The sequence below is a fragment of the Oryx dammah genome, unplaced genomic scaffold (genome assembly GCF_014754425.2).
Source record: "Oryx dammah isolate SB20612 unplaced genomic scaffold, SCBI_Odam_1.1 HiC_scaffold_2, whole genome shotgun sequence".
NCBI classification, from domain to species: Eukaryota; Metazoa; Chordata; class Mammalia; order Artiodactyla; family Bovidae; genus Oryx; species Oryx dammah.
Window position 1 is genome coordinate 176,528,018 of NW_024070186.1, and position 18,401 is coordinate 176,546,418.

An 18,401-nucleotide genomic window follows, 5' to 3' on the forward strand; every position below is an offset into this window, starting at 1 on the left:
TTTCCAGTTCCTCCTCCAGGGGATCTTCCCGGAGATAAAACCCACGTCTTCTGTGTCTCCTGCATTAGTAGCTGGATTCTTTATCATTGAGCCACCAAGGAACCCCCAAACATGCACATATCTAGTTCCAAACTCTTTTCATCACCCAGAAATAAAATTCTGTACTCATTAAGAAGTCATATCCCATTTTCCCCTATCCCAAGTCCCTAGTAATTACTAATCAGCTTTCTTTTTCAGTGGATTTACCAATTCTGGATGTTTCATAGAAATAGAGTCAGTCAGTATGTGATCATTTGTGTCTGACTTCTTTTGCTTACCATATTTTTTGAGGTTTATCCATGTTATAGTATGTATCAGCACTTCAATCTTTTTGATTGCTGAATAATACTCTATTGTATATACACAGAGGCTAAGCATTTCCTTTATCTATTCATTCTTAGTTGGATATACAGGACATCCTATAACTATTGAGTAGTGATGCTATGAATATTTATGTATAAGTGTTTGTTTGAATACCTGTTTCAGGTCTTTTGGAGCTATATCTATGAGGGGAATTTGGGACTGTACCTAAGAGTGGTAATTCTGTGTTTAATGTTTTCAGTTTGGTGGTTTTTGGTAATTCTATGTTTAATGAAACCACTGAACTGTTTTTTTCTTTTATTGTACCCTTGAGGATATAAGGTGTATCTTGTTTTGATTTGCATTTCCCTAATGACTAATCATGCTGAGGTCTTTTAATGTATTTTTTGACCATTTGTATATATTATTTAGAAAAATGTCTATGCAAGTTCTGTGCCAATTTTAAAATTGGATTCTTTGTCTTTTTATATATTCTGGACACTAGACTCTTACCAGATACATGGTTTGCAAATATTTTCTTCCATTCTGTGGGTTGTCTTTTCACTATCTTGACAGTGTCTTTTCATGCATAAAAGCTTTAAGTGTTGATTAATCCAATTTACCAATTTTTCTTTTGTTACTGTGAATTTGGTGTCATATCTTAGTAACCATTGTCAAATATAAAGTCTTGACAATGACAAATATAAAGTGTTTATTTTTTCTTCTGTTTGGTGATTTTTATCACTTATATTTAGATCATTGATCAATATTTATTTAATTTCTGTATAGTGTGAGGTAGAGATCCAACTTCAGTCTTTTGCATGTGGATATCCTGTTCTATTCCCAACACTATTTGAAAAGACTATTCTTTCCCCATTAAATGGCCTCAGCACACTTGATGGAAAAGATTGATCACAGATGTACTGGTTTATTTCTGGACCTTTAATTTTATTCCTTTGGCCTATATATGTATCCTTATAACAGTACCGTACTGATTTGATTATTGTATATTTATAGTAAATTTTGAAATTTGAAAGTGTGAGTACTCCAACCTAGTTCTTCTTTACCAACATTATTTTGGCTCTTAAGGACCTCTTGCAAGTCCATATGAACTTAATGCTCAATTTTTGTATTTCTCCAAGAATGTTCATCTGAATTTTTATAAGAATTGCATTGAATTTGTTGATTGTTTTAACTAATATTGCCATATTAAAATATTATTTGTATGTCTTATTTAAATTCTTTCAGCAAAGTTTTACAGTTTTTTGTGTACAAGTCTTTCACTTTTTGTTAATTTTATTCCCAAGTATTTTATTCTTTTGGATTCTATTGTAACTGGAATTCTTAGTTTTCTTTTTGTATTGTTTGTTGCATGTACATAAACTACAGCTTATTTTTGCATATTGTTCTTATATCTTGCACCTTTGCTGAATTTGTTTATCTCTGCTAATTTGGGTGTGTATTCTTTGGGTTTGTTTTTTTTTAATAAGTAGGATCATGTCATCTTCCTTTCCAATTTAAGTGCCTTTTATTTCTTTTTCTGCCTCATTGTTCTGACTGAATCTCCAGTACGGTGGTGAGTAGCAAAAGTGAAAGTAGGCCTCCTTATCTTGTTCCTGATATTAGGGGAAATTTCACCATTGAATATGATGTTATCTATGGATTTTTTCCATAAAAATTCATGTCATTTTGATATCATTAAATTTTTTTTTATTTTATTTATTTTTAATATAAATTTATTTATTTTAATTGGAGGCTACTTTGCAATATTGTAGTGGTTTTGCCATACATTGACATGAATCTGCCATGGGTGTACATGTGTTTCCCATCCTGAACCCCTCCTCCCTCCTCCCTCCCCATCCCATTCCTCTGGGTCATCCCAGTGCACCAGCCTCAAGGACCCTGTATCATGCATTGAACCTGGACTTGTGATTCGTTTCACAGATGAAAATGTACATGTTTCAATGCTATTCTCCCAAATCATCCCACCCTCACCCTCTCCCACAGAGCCCAAAAGACTGTTTTATACATCTGTGTCTCTTGCTCTCTCGCATACAGGTTTATTGTTACCATCTTTCTAAATTCCATATATATGCGTTAGTATACTGTATTGGTGTTTTTCTTTCTGGCTTACTTCACTCTGTATAATAGGCTCCAGTTTCATCCACCTCATTAGAACTGATTCAAATGTATTCTTTTTAATGGCTGAGTAATATTCCATTGTGTATATGTACCACAGCTTTCTTATCCATTCATCTGCTGATGGACATCTAGGTTGTTTCCATGTCCTGGCTATTATGAACAGTGCTGTGATGAACATTGGTGTACATGTATCTCTTTCAATTCTGGTTTCCTTGGTGTGTATGCCCAGCAGTGGGATTGCTGGGTTGTATGGCAGTTCTATTTCCAATTTTTTAAGGAATCTCCAAACTGTTCTCCACAGTGGCTGTACTAGTTTGCATTCCCACCAACAGTGTAAGAGGGTTCCCTTTTCTCCACACCCTCTTCAGCATTTATTGCTTGTAGACTTTTGGATCACTGCCATCTGACTGGTATGAAATGGTACCTCATTGTGGTTTTGATTTGCATTTCTCTAATAATGAGTGATGTTGAGCACCTTTTCATGTGTTTGTTAGCCATCTGCATGTCTTCTTTGGAGAAATGTCTGTTTAGTTCTTTGGCCCATTTTTTGATTGGGTCATTTATTTTTCTGGAATTGAGTGCAAGAGTTGCTTATATATTATTGAGATTGACTCTTTGTCAGTTGCTTCATTTGATATTACTTTCTCCCATTCTGAAGGCTGTCTTTTCACCTTGCTTATAGTTTCCTTTGTTATGCAAAAGCTTTTAAGTTTAATTAGGTCCCATTTGTTTATTTTTCCTTTTATTTCCAATATCTGGGAGGTGGGTCATAGAGGATCCTGCTGTGTTTTATGTTGGAGAGTGTTTTGCCTATGATTTCCTCTAAGAGTTTTTAGTTTCTGGTCTTAAATGTTTAGATCTTTAATCCATTTTGAGTTTATTTTTGTGTATGGTGTTAGAAAGTTTTCTAGTTTCATTCTTTTACAAATGGTTGACCAGTTTTTCCAGCACCACTTGTTAAAGAGATTGTCTTTTCTCCATTGTATATTCTTGCCTCCTTTGTTGAAGATAAGGTATCCATAGGTGCATGGATTTATCTCTGGGCTTTCTATTTTGTTCCATAAGAAGTAAAACTCTCACTGCTTGCAGATGATGTGATCCTCTACATAGAAAACCCTAAAGACTCCACCAGAAAATTACTAGAGCTAATCAACGAATATAGTAAAGTCGCAGGATATAAAAACAACACATAGAAATCCCTTGCATTCTTATACACTAACAATGAGAAAACAGAAAGAGAAATTGAGGAAACAATTCCGTTCACCATTGCAATGAAAAGAATAAAATACTTAGGAATATATTGACCTAAAGATACAAAAGATCTATATATAGAAAACTATAAAACACTGGTGAAAGAAATCAAAGAGGACACAAATAGATGGAGAAATATACCATGTTCATGGTTTGGAAGAATCTATATAGTAAAAATGAGTATACTACACAAAGCTATCTATAGATTCAATGCAATCCCTATCAAACTACCAACAGTATTTTTCACAGAGCTAAAACAAATAATTTCACAATTTGTATGGAAATACAAAAAATTTCGAATAGCCAAAGCAATCTTGAGAAAGAAGAATGGAACTGGAGGAATCAACCTGCCTGACTTCAGGCTCTACTACAAAGCCACAGTCATCAAGACAGTATGGTACTGTCACAAAGACAGAAATATAGATCAATGATATCATTTTGTTATCATTTATCATTTTGATATAGTTTTCTTCTTTATCTTGAAACACTTTGTTAAAGGCTTTATTTCCATCAGTTGAGATGACCATGTGTGTTCCTTCCATTTGTTGTATTAATGTGATATATTATATTGACTGACTTTCTTTTGTTGAAACACCCCTGCATTCCTGGGATAAATCACACTTTATCATGATGTATAATTCTTTTGATATGCTTATTAGATTCAGTTTGCTAGTAGTTGATTTTTGCATCTATAGTCATAAGAGATATTAGGTTATAGTTACTTTCTTTGTGATCTCTTTATCTGGATTTGCTGTCAGGGTAACACTAACCATATAAGAATGAATTATGGAATGTTCCCTCCTCTTATACTTTTTGGAAGACTTGGAGAAGGACTGCTGTAAACTCTTATTTAAATGTTCTATAGAATTCACCAGCAAAGTCTCCTGATCCTGGACTTTTCGTCACTTCACTTATTTTTTGACAATGACTCAGTTGATTTACTTGTTATAAGACTGTTCAGATTGAGTGCTTCATTTCTTAATGCTCACTTTGGTAATTTCACTTTGGCTTTCTTTGTAGCACTCATACTGGTTCAGCAAAGCAAGAATTAAAATTAAAAAAGAAGAAATGAATGACTCTGAGATAACTCAAAACAAGTATTTTGAGGCTGAACCTACTGGTTTGGTGGCTGGTATCAAGATCAAACATTTGTACAAGGTATTGTTTCAAAAGTCTCTTTTTCTTACAAAGACTGAATACTACATGCTACTATTAGGATTGTTTGTAACTAGCTATTCCAAGAAATCAAATGAAATACTTAATAAAGAATCATAGTTAATATAGTTCTCATCTGAAGCATTTATAGAACATATAAATATATGTTCTGTATGTGATCTTATTTGCTCTACCCATTGTGCTTATTTTTAATCTCCTCTAATGGATTTGGCAGCAAGTGATATTTAAATTTTGTAATAAAATTCTCTGAAGAAAATAAACTTGATAATTCAATAAGAACATTTGGGTGTGTGGTTGGAGAGGATAACATTTAAGGTAGTTAAAGCAAAACCTCTCTGAAGGGATAACCTTTGAACTAGAGAATGAGAAGAGTCAATTATTTGAAAAGCTAAAGGAAAAACACTCATGTTAGGAAAATCACAAATTTGAAAACCCTGAGATGAGAAAGACTTTCATGTTGAAAGATTGCTGCTGTGAGCCGTGAGCTATGCCCAGATTCGTGACTTCCAGAGAGAGGATTTTGATCTGGGGCCAGAGACGAGGCTCAATCACTAGGAGCTTTTGTGTAGCAAAGTTTTATTAAAGTATAAAAGGGATAGTAAAACTTTCCAACACAGACATCAGAAGGGGACAGAAAGAGTGCCCCCTTGCTAATTTTTAGCAAGGAGTTATATATCTGTTAGTAAGTTGCTAATTAGATAAAAGAAACACCTCAAAACTGAGAGAGCTGCGCCTGGCCCCTCTCCCACAGCATGCATTTTGAGATAACATTGGCACAAGGTGAGTCATCCCAGCCATAAAACAATTGACATGAATCTTGAAGAAAAGCAGATTTCCAAGCAAATAAATAGTTTCATTAACAGACCTTAAGAGAACATTTCCATGTGTAAGACATACTGGTTTGTAGAGCCATTAGCAATTCAAGGTTTGAGAAAAAGGTTAGTCTTGGTGGAAATGGATTTGAAGAAAGGCAGATTCCATGGCAAATACATAGTTTCATTAAGATAGCATAAGAAAAACATTTCCATAAGAAAAACACATTGGTTAGCTCAAGGTTTGAGAAAAGTTAAGTTCAAGTGGAACCAGGAGTTGTCATGACATCATAGTATTAGGAAAAAATGTCTGCCACTTGCAGTTTATTTCCTCCTGCCTCTTGGGGACCCCTAGTCTTCCTACCTGTTACCCTGTCAATGTGTTTGAGGAACAGGAAAAAAAAAAAAAACTATTTGGAGGCAAAAGAGTGTAGTAAATGGCTTCATTGAGAAGCCATTATTTGGTTAGAGGAATATATATATATATATGTATATATATGATATATATATATATATTTTTTTAAGATCATTTTGACTACATTGTGGGAAATGGGATGTTGGAAATTGAGGAGTTAAGAAGAAGTGTGTCTCAGACATATTCTGTTGGTGCATTGCTTTTCTGTATTCAACTTTCCTATGAATTGAGCTGTGAACCGAAATAGAGTTTAAACCCTTAACTGTATGCATTTGTATAATTATCTGAATGAAGACACGAAGGTTAAATAAAGCATTTTGTATGGAAAAAAATAAAAGAAGAAGGAGAAGTATAGGAAACAGACCAATGGTACTTTGCTTAAGAAATAATGGTAACTGAACAAAGGTCATAGCAATACATATTAAAAGAAATGGACAAATCCAAGATATTTTCCACAGAGTGGAGGATATTGAGGAATAAGTGGACACTGAAGGAAAAGAAGGGAACTAGATAACAAACTATTAATAGAGCAATTAAATGTTAAATAACATAGACCTTTGCCGTTCTTACCAAGTTATAGTAGATTTTCTTAAATGTTTCTCCATTTGCTGTATTTTCTCAGATCAGTTTCTGGAGGCTTTAAATGGTTGTGTTTTTTGTTTGTTTGTTTTTCTTTTTTTCAGTTCTGAACTTATTTATTTTATTATTATTTTTTAACTGAAGGATAATTGCTTACAGAATTTTGTAGTTTTCTATCAAACCTCAACATGAAACATGTTTTTTAAATTTTTACCAGGGTTTCTTGTTCCACTGTGGAGTGGGTCTACGGAGCTCTTCATGCTTACTTCCCAGAAATGAATCTTTTTATTGTCTTTTTTAATGGATTCAATTTTCTTAAATTTTGTTTAGAGTGTTTTTAATTAGGATTTTTATCACAGATATTGGTCTCTTTTCATTTGTTGTAAGGTATTTCTCTCATTTTGATACCAGGATAATGATAGCCTCATATAGTGAGTTGGGAAGTATTTCCTCCTTTTCAATTTTCCAGAAGAGATTTTGTACATGTATTATTTTGTATCTAATTATTTGGGGAATTTTCCTGAGATCTTTTTTGTAATTCATTTCTAATTTAACTCTGATTATGCTCAAAGAAGGACACTTTGTATGACTTCAGTTCTTTTAAATGTGTTGATTCTTATTTGTTTCAGTCAGTCATCTGTCTAAATAAATTTTATAAGTACTTGAAAATAATGTGTAATCTGCTCCTGTTAAGTGAATTAATAAAAAAAAGTCAATTAAGACAAGTCTGTTGTTAGCTCTTCAAGTATTCTATATCCTTACTGATTCTGCATATTCTAACAATTATTGAGAGAAAAGTATCAAAGTCTTTGAAAATAGCTGCATTTTTCTATTTCTCTTTGTAGTTCTATTGATTGTTGCCTCATGTATTTTGAATTCGGTTATTGGGTACATAAACATTTAGTAATATTATGTCTTTTTGAAAAACTGATCTCATTATGATTATAAAATGACATTCTTATCTTTGGCATTATTTTTCTCTCTTAAATCTACTCTAATTGTTGTTTATGTAACCATACCACTTACCTTTTATTATTATTATTATTGGATTCTGTTTTACTATAATAACACTAAGACTTTCAGTTTATTGGTTTTAATTTTCAAATTAAAATATTTTCTGAGTGTTTGTATAATTTATTATATTTGAAAAGAACATCAACTAGGCAATATTCATGTGTTTTTTAAAACCACACTGTTGAGATTTGATTAACATCCAAAAAGCTAATTATCCTACTTAAATGTCACCTGATTAATATACGTGTATACTATGGGGGCTTCCCAGGTGACATTAGAGGTAAAGAACCCACCTGCCAATGCAGGAGGCATGAGATGTGCATTCAATCCCTGGCTTGGGATGATCCCCTTGAGGAGGGTGTGGCAACTCACTCCAGTATTCTTGCCTGGAAAATCCCATGGACAGAGGAGCCTAGCTGCTGCAGTCCATGGGGTCGCAAAGAGTCAGACACAACTGAAGTGACTTAGCACACATATATAAATGTACATGTCAGTTCAGTTCAGTTCAGTCACTCAGTCTTGTCCAACTCTTTGTGACCCCATGGACTGTAGCACACCAGGCTTCCCTGTCCATCACAAACTCCCAGAGCTTGCTAAAACTCATGTCCATCAAGTCAGTGATGCTATCCAACCATCTCATCCTCTGTTGTCCTCTTCTCCTCCTGCATTCAATATTTTCCAGCATCAGAGTCTTTTCCAGTGAGTCAGTTCTTCACATCAGGTGGCCAAAGTATTGGAGTTTCAGCTTCAGCATCAGTCCTTCCAATGAATATTCAGGACTGATTTCCTTAAGGATTGACTGGTTTGATCTCCTTGCAGTCCAGGGGACTCTCAAGAGTCTTCTCCAACACCACAGTTCAAAAGCTTCAATTCTTCGGTGCTCAACTTTCTTTATAGTCCAACTCTCACATCCATACATGACTACTGGAAAAAACAGCTTTGACTAGACAGACCTTTGTTGGCAAAGTAATGTCTCTTCTTTTTAATATGCTGTCTAGGTTGGTCACAGCATTTCTTCCAAGGAGCAAGCTTCATTTAATTTCATGGCTTCAGTCACCATCTGCAGTGACTTTGGAGCCCCCCAAAATAAAGTCTGTCACTGTTTCCATTGTTTCCCCATCTGTTTGCCATGAAGTGATGGGACCAGATGCCATGATCTTCATTTTTTAAATGTTGAATTTTCAGCCAGATTTTTCACTCATCTCTTCTACTTTAATAAAGAGGCTCTTTAGTTTCTTTTCACTTTCTGCCATAAAAATGCTGTCATCTACATATCTGAGGTATTGCTATTTCTGCTGGTAATCTTGATTCCAGTTTGTGCTTCATCCAGCCTGACATTTCATATGATGTACTCTTCATGTAAGTTAAATCAGCAGGGTGTCAATATACAGTCTTTACGTACTCCTTTCCCAATTTGGAACCAGTTGATCGTTCCATATCCAGTTCTAACTGTTGCTTCTTGACCTGCATACAGGTTTCTCAGGAGACAGATAAGGTGGTCTGGTATTCCCATCTGTTCAAGAATTTTCCACATTTTGTTGTGATCTACGCAGTCAAAGGCTTTGGCATAATCAATAAAGCAGGAGTAGATGTTTTTCTGGTATTCTCTTGCTTTTTTGATGATCCAGTGGATGTTGGAAATTTGATCTCTTGTTCCTCTGCCTTTTGGTAATGCTAGCATGTGAGATGAATGCAATTGTGCAGTCGTTTAACCATTCTTTGGCATTGCCTTTCTTTCGGACTGGAATGAAAACTGACCTTTTCCAGTCCTGTGACTGCTGCTGAGTTTTGCAAATTTGCTGGCATATGGAGTGCAGCACTTTCACATCATCATCTTTTAGGATTTGAAATCCTAGAACAACAATCCTTCCAATGAATATTCAGAGTTGACTTCCTTTAGAATTTACTGATTAGATCTCCTTGCTGTCCAAGGGACTCTCAAGAACTTTCTCCAGCATCACAGTTCAAAAGCATCAATTCTTCAGCGCTCAGCCTTCTTTGTGATTCAACTCTCACATCCATATATGACTACTGGAAAAACCATAGCTTTGACTATACAAAACTTTGTGGCAAAGTGATGTCTCTGCTGTTTATTATGCTGTCTAGATTTCTCATAGCTTTTCTTACAAAAAGCAAGCATCTTTTAGTTTCATGGCTGCAGTCACTGTCCACAGGGATTTTGAAGCCCAAGAAAATAAAGTCTGTCACTGTTTCCACTTCTGTTTGCCACAAAATGATGGGACTGGATGCCATGATCTTAGTTTTTTGAATGTTGAGTCTTTAGCAGTTTTTTTTCCCTCTCTTCTTTCACCTTCACCAAGAGGCTCTAGTTCCTCTTCACTTTCTGCCATTAGTGTGGTATCATCTGCATATCTGAGGTTGTTGATATTTCTCCAGCAGTCTTGACTCCAGCTTGTGTTTCATCCAGTCCAGCATTTCACATGATGTACTCTGCATATAAGTTAAATAAGCAAAGTGACATACAGCTTTGATGTACTCCTTTCTCAATTTTGAACCAGTCCATTGTTCCATGTCCAGTTCTAACTGTTGCTTCTTGACCTTGATACAGGTTTCTCAGGAGACAGGTAAGGTGATCTGTAGTCCCATCTCTGAAGAATTTTTCAAAGTTTGTTGTGACTGACACAGTCAAAGGCTTTAGTGTAGTCAATGAAGCAGAAGTAGATGTTTTTCTGGAATTCTTTTGCTTCTTCTATAATCCAGTGGATGTTGACAATTTGATCTCTGGTTCCTCTGCCTTCTCTAAACCCAGTTTGTGCATCAGGAAGTTCTCAGTTCATATACTGTTGAAGCCTAGCTTGAAGGATTTTGAGGATTATCTTGCTAGCATATGAAATGAGTGCAATTGTGTGGTAGTTTGAACATTCTTTGACATTGCCTTTTTCTGGAATTAGAATGAAAACCAACCTTTTCCAGTCCTGTGGCCACTTCTGAGTTTTCCAAATTTGCTGGCATATTGAAGGCAGCACTTTCACAGCATCATCTTTTAGGATTTGAAATAGCTCAGCTGGAATTCCATCACCTCCACTAGCACTAGCTTTATTTGTAATGATGCTCCCTAAGGACCTCTTAACTTTGCACTCCAAGATGTCTGGCTCTAAGTGAGTGATCACACTATCGTGGTTATATGGGTCATTAAGATGTTTTTTGTATAGTTCTGTGTATTCTTGCCACCTCTTAATATCTTCTGCTTCTGTTGGGTCCATACCATTTCTGTCCTTTATTGTGCCCATCTGTACATGAAATGTTCCCTTGGTATCTCTAATTTTCTTGAATTGGAGGATAATTGCTCTACAATATTGTATTGGCTTTTGCCATACATCAATCTCTTCTATGTGGATATTTTTCAGGAGTAAATACTGTAGTACTACGCAGTCTGTGCTTGGTTGAATCAGTCAATGTGCAGGAAGCACAGATATGGAAGACCAACTATAAATTATATGTGAATTAACCCCCATGTTGTTCAAAAGTCAACTGTAGTAGGAATTTTCAAAAGACCCTTCTGAAAGTTTGTCAAATAAATAAATCAAATAAATATTTTAGGCTCCATGATCCACATAGAGTGCTTGTCACATATTCTGTTTTGTGTTTTTTTACCAAGTCTTTAAAAGTATAAAAAGCTGTTCCTAGTTTTTTTGTTTGTTTGTTTGTTTGTTGTGGTGGTGGTTTTTTGCCATACAAAAACAGACAATGGACCATATTTGAGCTGCTGTTTGGAATCTTAAGAATTTCTGGACATGCTTTTGAAGTGAAGTGAAAGTCGTTCAGTCATGTCCGACTCTTTGTGACCCCATGGGCTATACAGTCCATGGAATTCTCCAAGCCAGAATACTGGAGTAGGTAGCCTTTCCCTTCTCCAAGGGATCCTCCCAACTTAGGGATCACACCCAGGTCTTCCGCATTGCAGACAGATTCCTTACCAGCTGAGCCATCGGGCTTTTATCCATAACTAAACTTCTGGCTGAAATCATGGCATCAACTTTTCCAATTATTGGTGGCAGTTTCTATGAGCTTTCCTAGATCCTGCTACAGTTTAGTAAACCCGTAATTACAATATGATGTTCTTTATACATAAAATATAAAAAAGTCTCCATTTTCCTTGCCAAGTGTAAATAGATATACATACCACCAAGACTTCATATTTATTTTGACTAGTATACAAACTCAATGCACCTACATGTATTGTTCCTTGTTCACAGTATCATCTTCTTTATACAATGTGAGTTTGATGATATGATGTTTCTTCTAAGGATAGGATATAAGTGTCTTTCATAAGTGATAAGTAACAAATATCAAGTTATTCTTTTCTTTATTCCACAGGAATTAGGTGACAAAGTAGTAATAAACAATATGTCTTTGAATTTATATAAGGGGCATATCACTATTCTCCTAGGACAAAATGGGACAGGAAAAACCACAGCCTTGTCTATTCTCACAGGTATGTATTTGGCTCTATCCAAAGCAGCAGTCAGGTTCCTTCTAAACTATAAATCAATCAACAACTTTTAGTGTTAAAGTATGTTGTCACTTCAGTGTTGTAGTTATTATTACAGTTTCAATTATTTAAAACCAAGATGCTGACATAATACATTAATCAATTAAAAATGTGCTGGCTCTTTTTCTAGGAATAGACATCACAGTGGTGATTTCAAAGTTGTTACATTCAGTTTTATACTCTGGTAGAGATACAGACAAAAATGTGAAACATACAACACACCATAAATGAAAAGGAAGATGTAGAATCCAAAAGAATGACACCTAACCTGTTTCGGGCATGATGAATGGGGTAGTGATATCAATATGAGGCAAATAAGAGATATAAAGAGCTATGATGGAAAGCAAAGACTAGAAAACTGATTATATAAGCAAAGACTAGATTATATAAGCAAAGACTAGAAAACTGATTAAATAAGCAAAGACTAGAAAACTGAAGAGCAGGGAACAGACATATGACTAAACTATGAAAGGAATGTAAATAATGGCAAAAGATGAAGGTGGATGAATAATCAAAAGGTCAAATTATAAAAGAATTGGGGGAAGCCATCCATTAAAGTTTAGAATTTATTCTGAGAGCAATGAAAGGTCATGAAAGGATATTTTATGAAGGTTTATACTTTAGAAATATTGCATTCACTAAAAAGAAAGAATGGATAAAGAATACTAGGGACCATTAGAACAATGAACTCTATGTTGAGTATAAGTCCTAGAGGCTAGAGGAGGGCTAAGCCTAGTATTCAAGATAAAAACAGCCTCTGTTTGTTACAAAAGTGATGTCAAAACTAACAGGAGGGGCAGACACTACTCATATTCTCTGCGGTTTTGCGTATTTGAACTGACTCCCTCTATGTCTGTTAAAACTTTTCTTAAAAGAATGACTGCCTAGCTAACATAAGGTCATGATTCAAGTTGTCATTACCTTCATAATATTAATATAGGCATAATATATATAGTCAATATGCTTTACATAATTTGTCCTGGAATACACACCATGCTTTATTTTTCTTTTTTTATGGTGAGAACATTTTTTTTTACAAAATATTATTTTAGTTTCAATCATATGACATAGTGATTCAGTGTTTTTATACATTATGAAATGGTCATCACAATAATTCTAGTAACCACAGGTCACCATACAAAGTTATTGCAGTATTGCTGACTATATTCCTTATGCTTTACACTTAGCTTCATACCCTCTAATGGTTCATATTGTTACAAATGGAAAGATAGGTATAAATATAGATATATGTATCACATCTTATCTTTTCATCTCTCAGTGGATATGTGCTTCCATATCTTGTGTGTGCTAGTCACTCAGTCTTGTCCAACTCTTTGTGACTCCATAGACTGTAGTCCAACAGGCTCCTCTTGTCCATGGAATTCTCCAGGCAACAATACTGGAGTGGGTTGCCATTCCCTTCTCTAGGGGATCTTCCTGACCCAGGGATCAAACCCTGGTCTCCCACATTACAGGCAGATTCCTTACCATCAGAGCTACCAGGGAAGCTTCCATGTATTAGATATTGCCATTAGGATTCCACATTTTCTCTGCCAAGAGCATAGATTCAGTCCCTGGTTGGAGAATTACGATCCTGCAAGCTGCAAGGTGTGGCCAAAAAAATGCTACAGTGAACATGGGGAAGCATATATATCTTTGGACTTCATGTTTTCAATTTCTTTGGATAAATGTGCAGAGGTAGAATCGCTGGATTATATACTAGGTCTGTTTTTAATTTTTTGAGAAACCACCATAATGTTTCATAGTGGTTGTACCAATTATATTTCCACCAACAGTGCATAAGTTTTTCCTTTTCTACATCTTCACCAAAACTTATTTCTTCTCTTTTATTTCTTCTGACAGAAGTGAGGTTCCATGCTTTACGTGTTACTTAAGAACACTTGTCATACACTTTCCCATCTACACTGGGAATGCCTAATGTAGGCATCACAGTTCAGTTCTTGTTATGAATAGGTTTTCAATAGGTGAGAGTCAACTGGCACCTATTGAAATCCTATTCATACACAAGAGGCAGATCAAAAGCAACCGTCCAGTGAAAACACGGCAGAAGAGGGAGCTCCAGCCTCCAGTCCCTTCACAAACTCAACTGATGAAGAAATACAGAATGTCAACACCAGTTCTGGCAGAGCTCTGGAAGCAGGAGAAGCCTTATAGCAATAAAGCGATACCAAATTAAGAAAAAGGTAAACTGGGTGATAGGAGAGAGTGACACAGCAGTTTTGGAAGCTTCAGGCCCTGTTCATCCCAGAGACACTGGGATGACAACAACATACAGGGACGAAATACCTTTCTGAGAATTCTAGAAACCAGTTTGGAAGCTATAGCACACAAACGACTACTTAGTGAGTACCATAAGGCATATGAAGTTTGTGTCATTTTCTCACCTGATCTGTCCCTCCAAATAGTATGGCAGAGTCAGAAGGAATCTTCACAATGCCTAAATTTTACCTTGGGACAAAAGGGGAAAGCTGAGATTTCCATTTAGTGATCTTGCTTGTCGGGGGCTGCCTTTGAGACCGGTTTCTATCTTGCCTAATGGAGTACTTGTGGGAGAGGCAATGTAGTATGGATGCAGTTTGGAATCCACAGGAAAAAAAAACAGGACAACTTGACCTGTTGACCTGTTATTTCTTCTGACAGGCAATTTAAAGTGCTTAAAAGCCACAGAAGATTTGCAGTTCTGCAGGCAGGGAGCAAGATAGGACAGGAAAAGAAATACAATAGAAACTGAAACCCAAAACTCCAAGCTGCTTAAGAAAGTTAATACAGTTAAAAACAGATACTGATGGCTGCAATCACCGTCCAGTGATTTCGGAGCCCAAGGAAAAGAAAATTTGTCATTGCTTCCACTTTTCCCCCTTCTATTTGCCATGAAGTGATGGGACCGGATGTCATCATCTTGGTTTTTGAATGCTCAGTTTCAGTCCCGCTTTTTTCACTCTCCTCTTTCACCCTCATCAAGAGGCTCTTTAGTTCCTCTTCACTTGCTGCCATTAGTGTGATATCATCTTCATATCTGATGCTGGTATTTCTCTCAGCAATCTTTTTTTTTATATGTATTTTATTTATATATGCAGACATATTTTATTATATATGATATATATAATTACAACAAAATGCTTCACTCAACTTATTTTTATTTATTTATTTATTTATTTTTTAATTTATTTTTTTTACTTTACAGTTCTGGTTTTGGCATACATTGACATGAATCCACCACGGGTGTACATGCGTTCCCAAACATGAACCCCCCTCCCCACAACATCTCTCTGGGTCATCCCCACGTACCAGCCCCAAGCATGCGGTATCCTGCATCGGACGTAGACTGGCAATTCGATTCTTACATGATATTATACATGTTTCAATGCCATTCTCCCAAATCATCTCACCCTCTCCCTCTCCCACTGAGTCCAAAAGTCTGCTATACACATCTGTGTCTTTTTTGCTGTCCTGCATACAGGGTCATCATTGCCATCTTTCTAAATTCCATATATATGTGTTAGTATACTGTATTGGTGTTTTTCTTTCTGGCTTACTTCACTCTGTATAATAGGCTCCAGTTTCATCCATCTCATCAGAACTGATTCAAATGTATTCTTTTTAACGGCTGAGTAATACTCCATTGTGTATATGTACCACAGCTTTCTTATCCATTCATCTACTGATGGACATCTAGGTTGTTTCCATGTCCTGGCTATTATAAACAGTGCTGCGATGAACATTGGGGTACATGTGTCTCTTTCAATTCTGGTTTCCTCAGTGTGTATGCCCAGCAGTGGGATTGCTGGGTCATAAGGCAGTTCTATTTGCAATTTTTTAAGGAATCTCCACACTGTTCTCCATAGTGGCTGTACTAGTTTGCATTCCCACCAACAGTGTAGGAGGGTTCCCTTCTCTCCACACCCTCTCCAGCATTTATTGCTTGCAGATTTTTGGATCGCAGACATTCTGACTGGTGTGAAGTGGTACCTCATTGTAGTTTCGATTTGCATTTCTCTAATAATGAGTGATGTTGAGCATCTTTTCATGTGTTTGTTAGCCATCCGTATGTCTTCTTTGGAGAAATGTCTATTTAGTTCTTTGGCCCATTTTTTGATTGGGTCGTTTATTTTTCTGGAATTGAGCTGCAGGAGTTGCTTGTATATTTTTGAGATTAGTTGTTTGTCAGTTGCTTCATTTGCTATTATTTTCTCCCATTCGGAAGGCTGTCTTTTCACTTTGCTTATATTTTCCTTTGTTGTGCAGAAGCTTTTAATTTTAATTAGGTCCCATTTGTTTATTTTTGCTTTTATTTCCAGAATTCTGGGAGGTGGATCATAGAGGATCCTGCTGTGGTTTATGTCGGAGTGTTTTGCCTATGTTCTCCTCTAGGAGTTTTATAGTTTCTGGTCTTACATTTAGATCTTTAATCCATTTTGAGTTTATTTTTGTGTATGGTGTTAGAAAGTGATCTAGTTTCATTCTTTTACAAGTGGTTGACCAGTTTTCCCAGCACCACTTGTTAAAGAGATTGTCTTTACTCCATTGTATATTCTTGCCTCCTTTGTCAAAGATAAGGTGTCCGTATGTGTGTGGATTTATCTCTGGGCTTTCTATTTTGTTCCCTTGATCTATATTTCTGTCTTTGTGCCAATACCATACTGTCTTGATGACTGTGGCTTTGTAGTAGAGCCTGAAGTCAGGCAAGTTGATTCCTCCAGTTCCATTCTTCTTTCTCAAGATTGCTTTGGCTACTCGTGGTTTTTTGTATTTCCATACAAATCTTGAAATTATTTGTTCTAGTTCTGTGAAAAATATCACCGGTTCTCCCATCAATCTTGATTCTAGCTTATGATTCATCCAGCCCAGCATTTCTCATGATGTGCTCTGCATATAAAAGTTAAACAAGCAGGATGACAATATACAGCTTTGTCATACTCCTTTCCCAATTTTGAACCAGTCGGTTGTTCCATGTCTGATTCAAACTGTTGCTTCTTGTCCTGCATACAGGTTTCTCAGGAGACAGGTAAGATGGTCTGGTATTCCTATCTGCTTAAGAATTTTCCACAATTTGTCATGATCCACACACTCAAAGGCTTTAGCGTAGTCAATGAAGCAGAAGTAGATGTTTTTCTGGAATTCCCTTGCTTTCTCTAGGATCTAACAAATGTTGGCAATTTGACCTCTGCTTCCTCTGCCTTTTCTAAACCCAGTTTGTACATCTGGAAGTTTTTTATTCATATACTGCTGAAGCCTAGCTTGACAAATGTTGAGCATTACCTTATTAGGATGTGAGATGAGCACCATTGTACGGTAATTTGAACAATCTTTGGCATTGCCTTTCTTTGGGATTGGAATGAAAACTGACCTTTTTCAGTCCTGAGGCCACTTCTGAGTTTCCCAGACTTGCTGATACATTGAGTGCAGCATCTTTTAGGATTGTAAATAGCTCAGGTGGAATTCCGTCACCTCTACTAGCTTTGTTCACAGTAATGCTTTCTAAGGCCCACTTGAATTCACACTCCAGAATGCCTGGCTCTAAGTGAGAGACTACACGCTCATGGTTATCCATTAGGACCTTTTTTACATAGTACTTCTGGTGGCTCAGAGGTTAAAGCATCTGCCTGCAATGCAGGAGACCAGGGTTTGATCCCTGTGTCGGGAAGATCCCCTGGAGAAGGAAGTGGCCACCCACTCCAGTATTCTTGCCTGGAGAATCCCATGGAGGGAGGAACCTGGTAGGCTATAGACCATGGGGTGGCAAAGAGTCGGACATGACTGAGCTACTTCACTTTCACTTTCTGTGTATTTTTGCCACCCCTTCTTAATCTTGTCTGTTTCTGTTAGGTCCTTACTGTTTCTGTCCTTTATTGTGCCCTTCCTTACATGAAATGTCCTTTTGATATTTCCAATTTTCTTGAAGATATCTCTACTCTTTCCCATTCTATCATTTTCTTCTATTTCTTTGCACTGTTCATTTAAGAAGGCCTTCTTATCTTTCTTTGCTATTCTTTGGAACTCTGCATTCAGTTGGGTATATCTTTCCCTTTCTCCCTTGCCTTTTGCTTCCTTCTTTCCTTAGCTAGTCTTTTGGACCCTGTGGGAGAGGGTGAGGGTGGGATGATTTGGGAGAATGGCACTGAAACATGTATATTATCAT

The 18,401-nt window shown here is 36.3% G+C and overlaps 1 protein-coding gene across 1 annotated transcript in view; it reads left to right on the forward strand.

The window, feature by feature from the left end:
* LOC120882554 (ATP-binding cassette sub-family A member 3-like) overlaps nt 1-18,401 on the forward strand; it is a 208,714-nt gene that overhangs the window by 63,242 nt on the left and 127,071 nt on the right. Inside the window, exons 10-11 of the mRNA XM_040266571.1 lie at nt 4,753-4,890; nt 12,067-12,188. Coding sequence (XP_040122505.1) covers nt 4,753-4,890; nt 12,067-12,188 — 260 coding nt within the window. The remainder of the gene's footprint in view (nt 1-4,752; nt 4,891-12,066; nt 12,189-18,401) is intronic.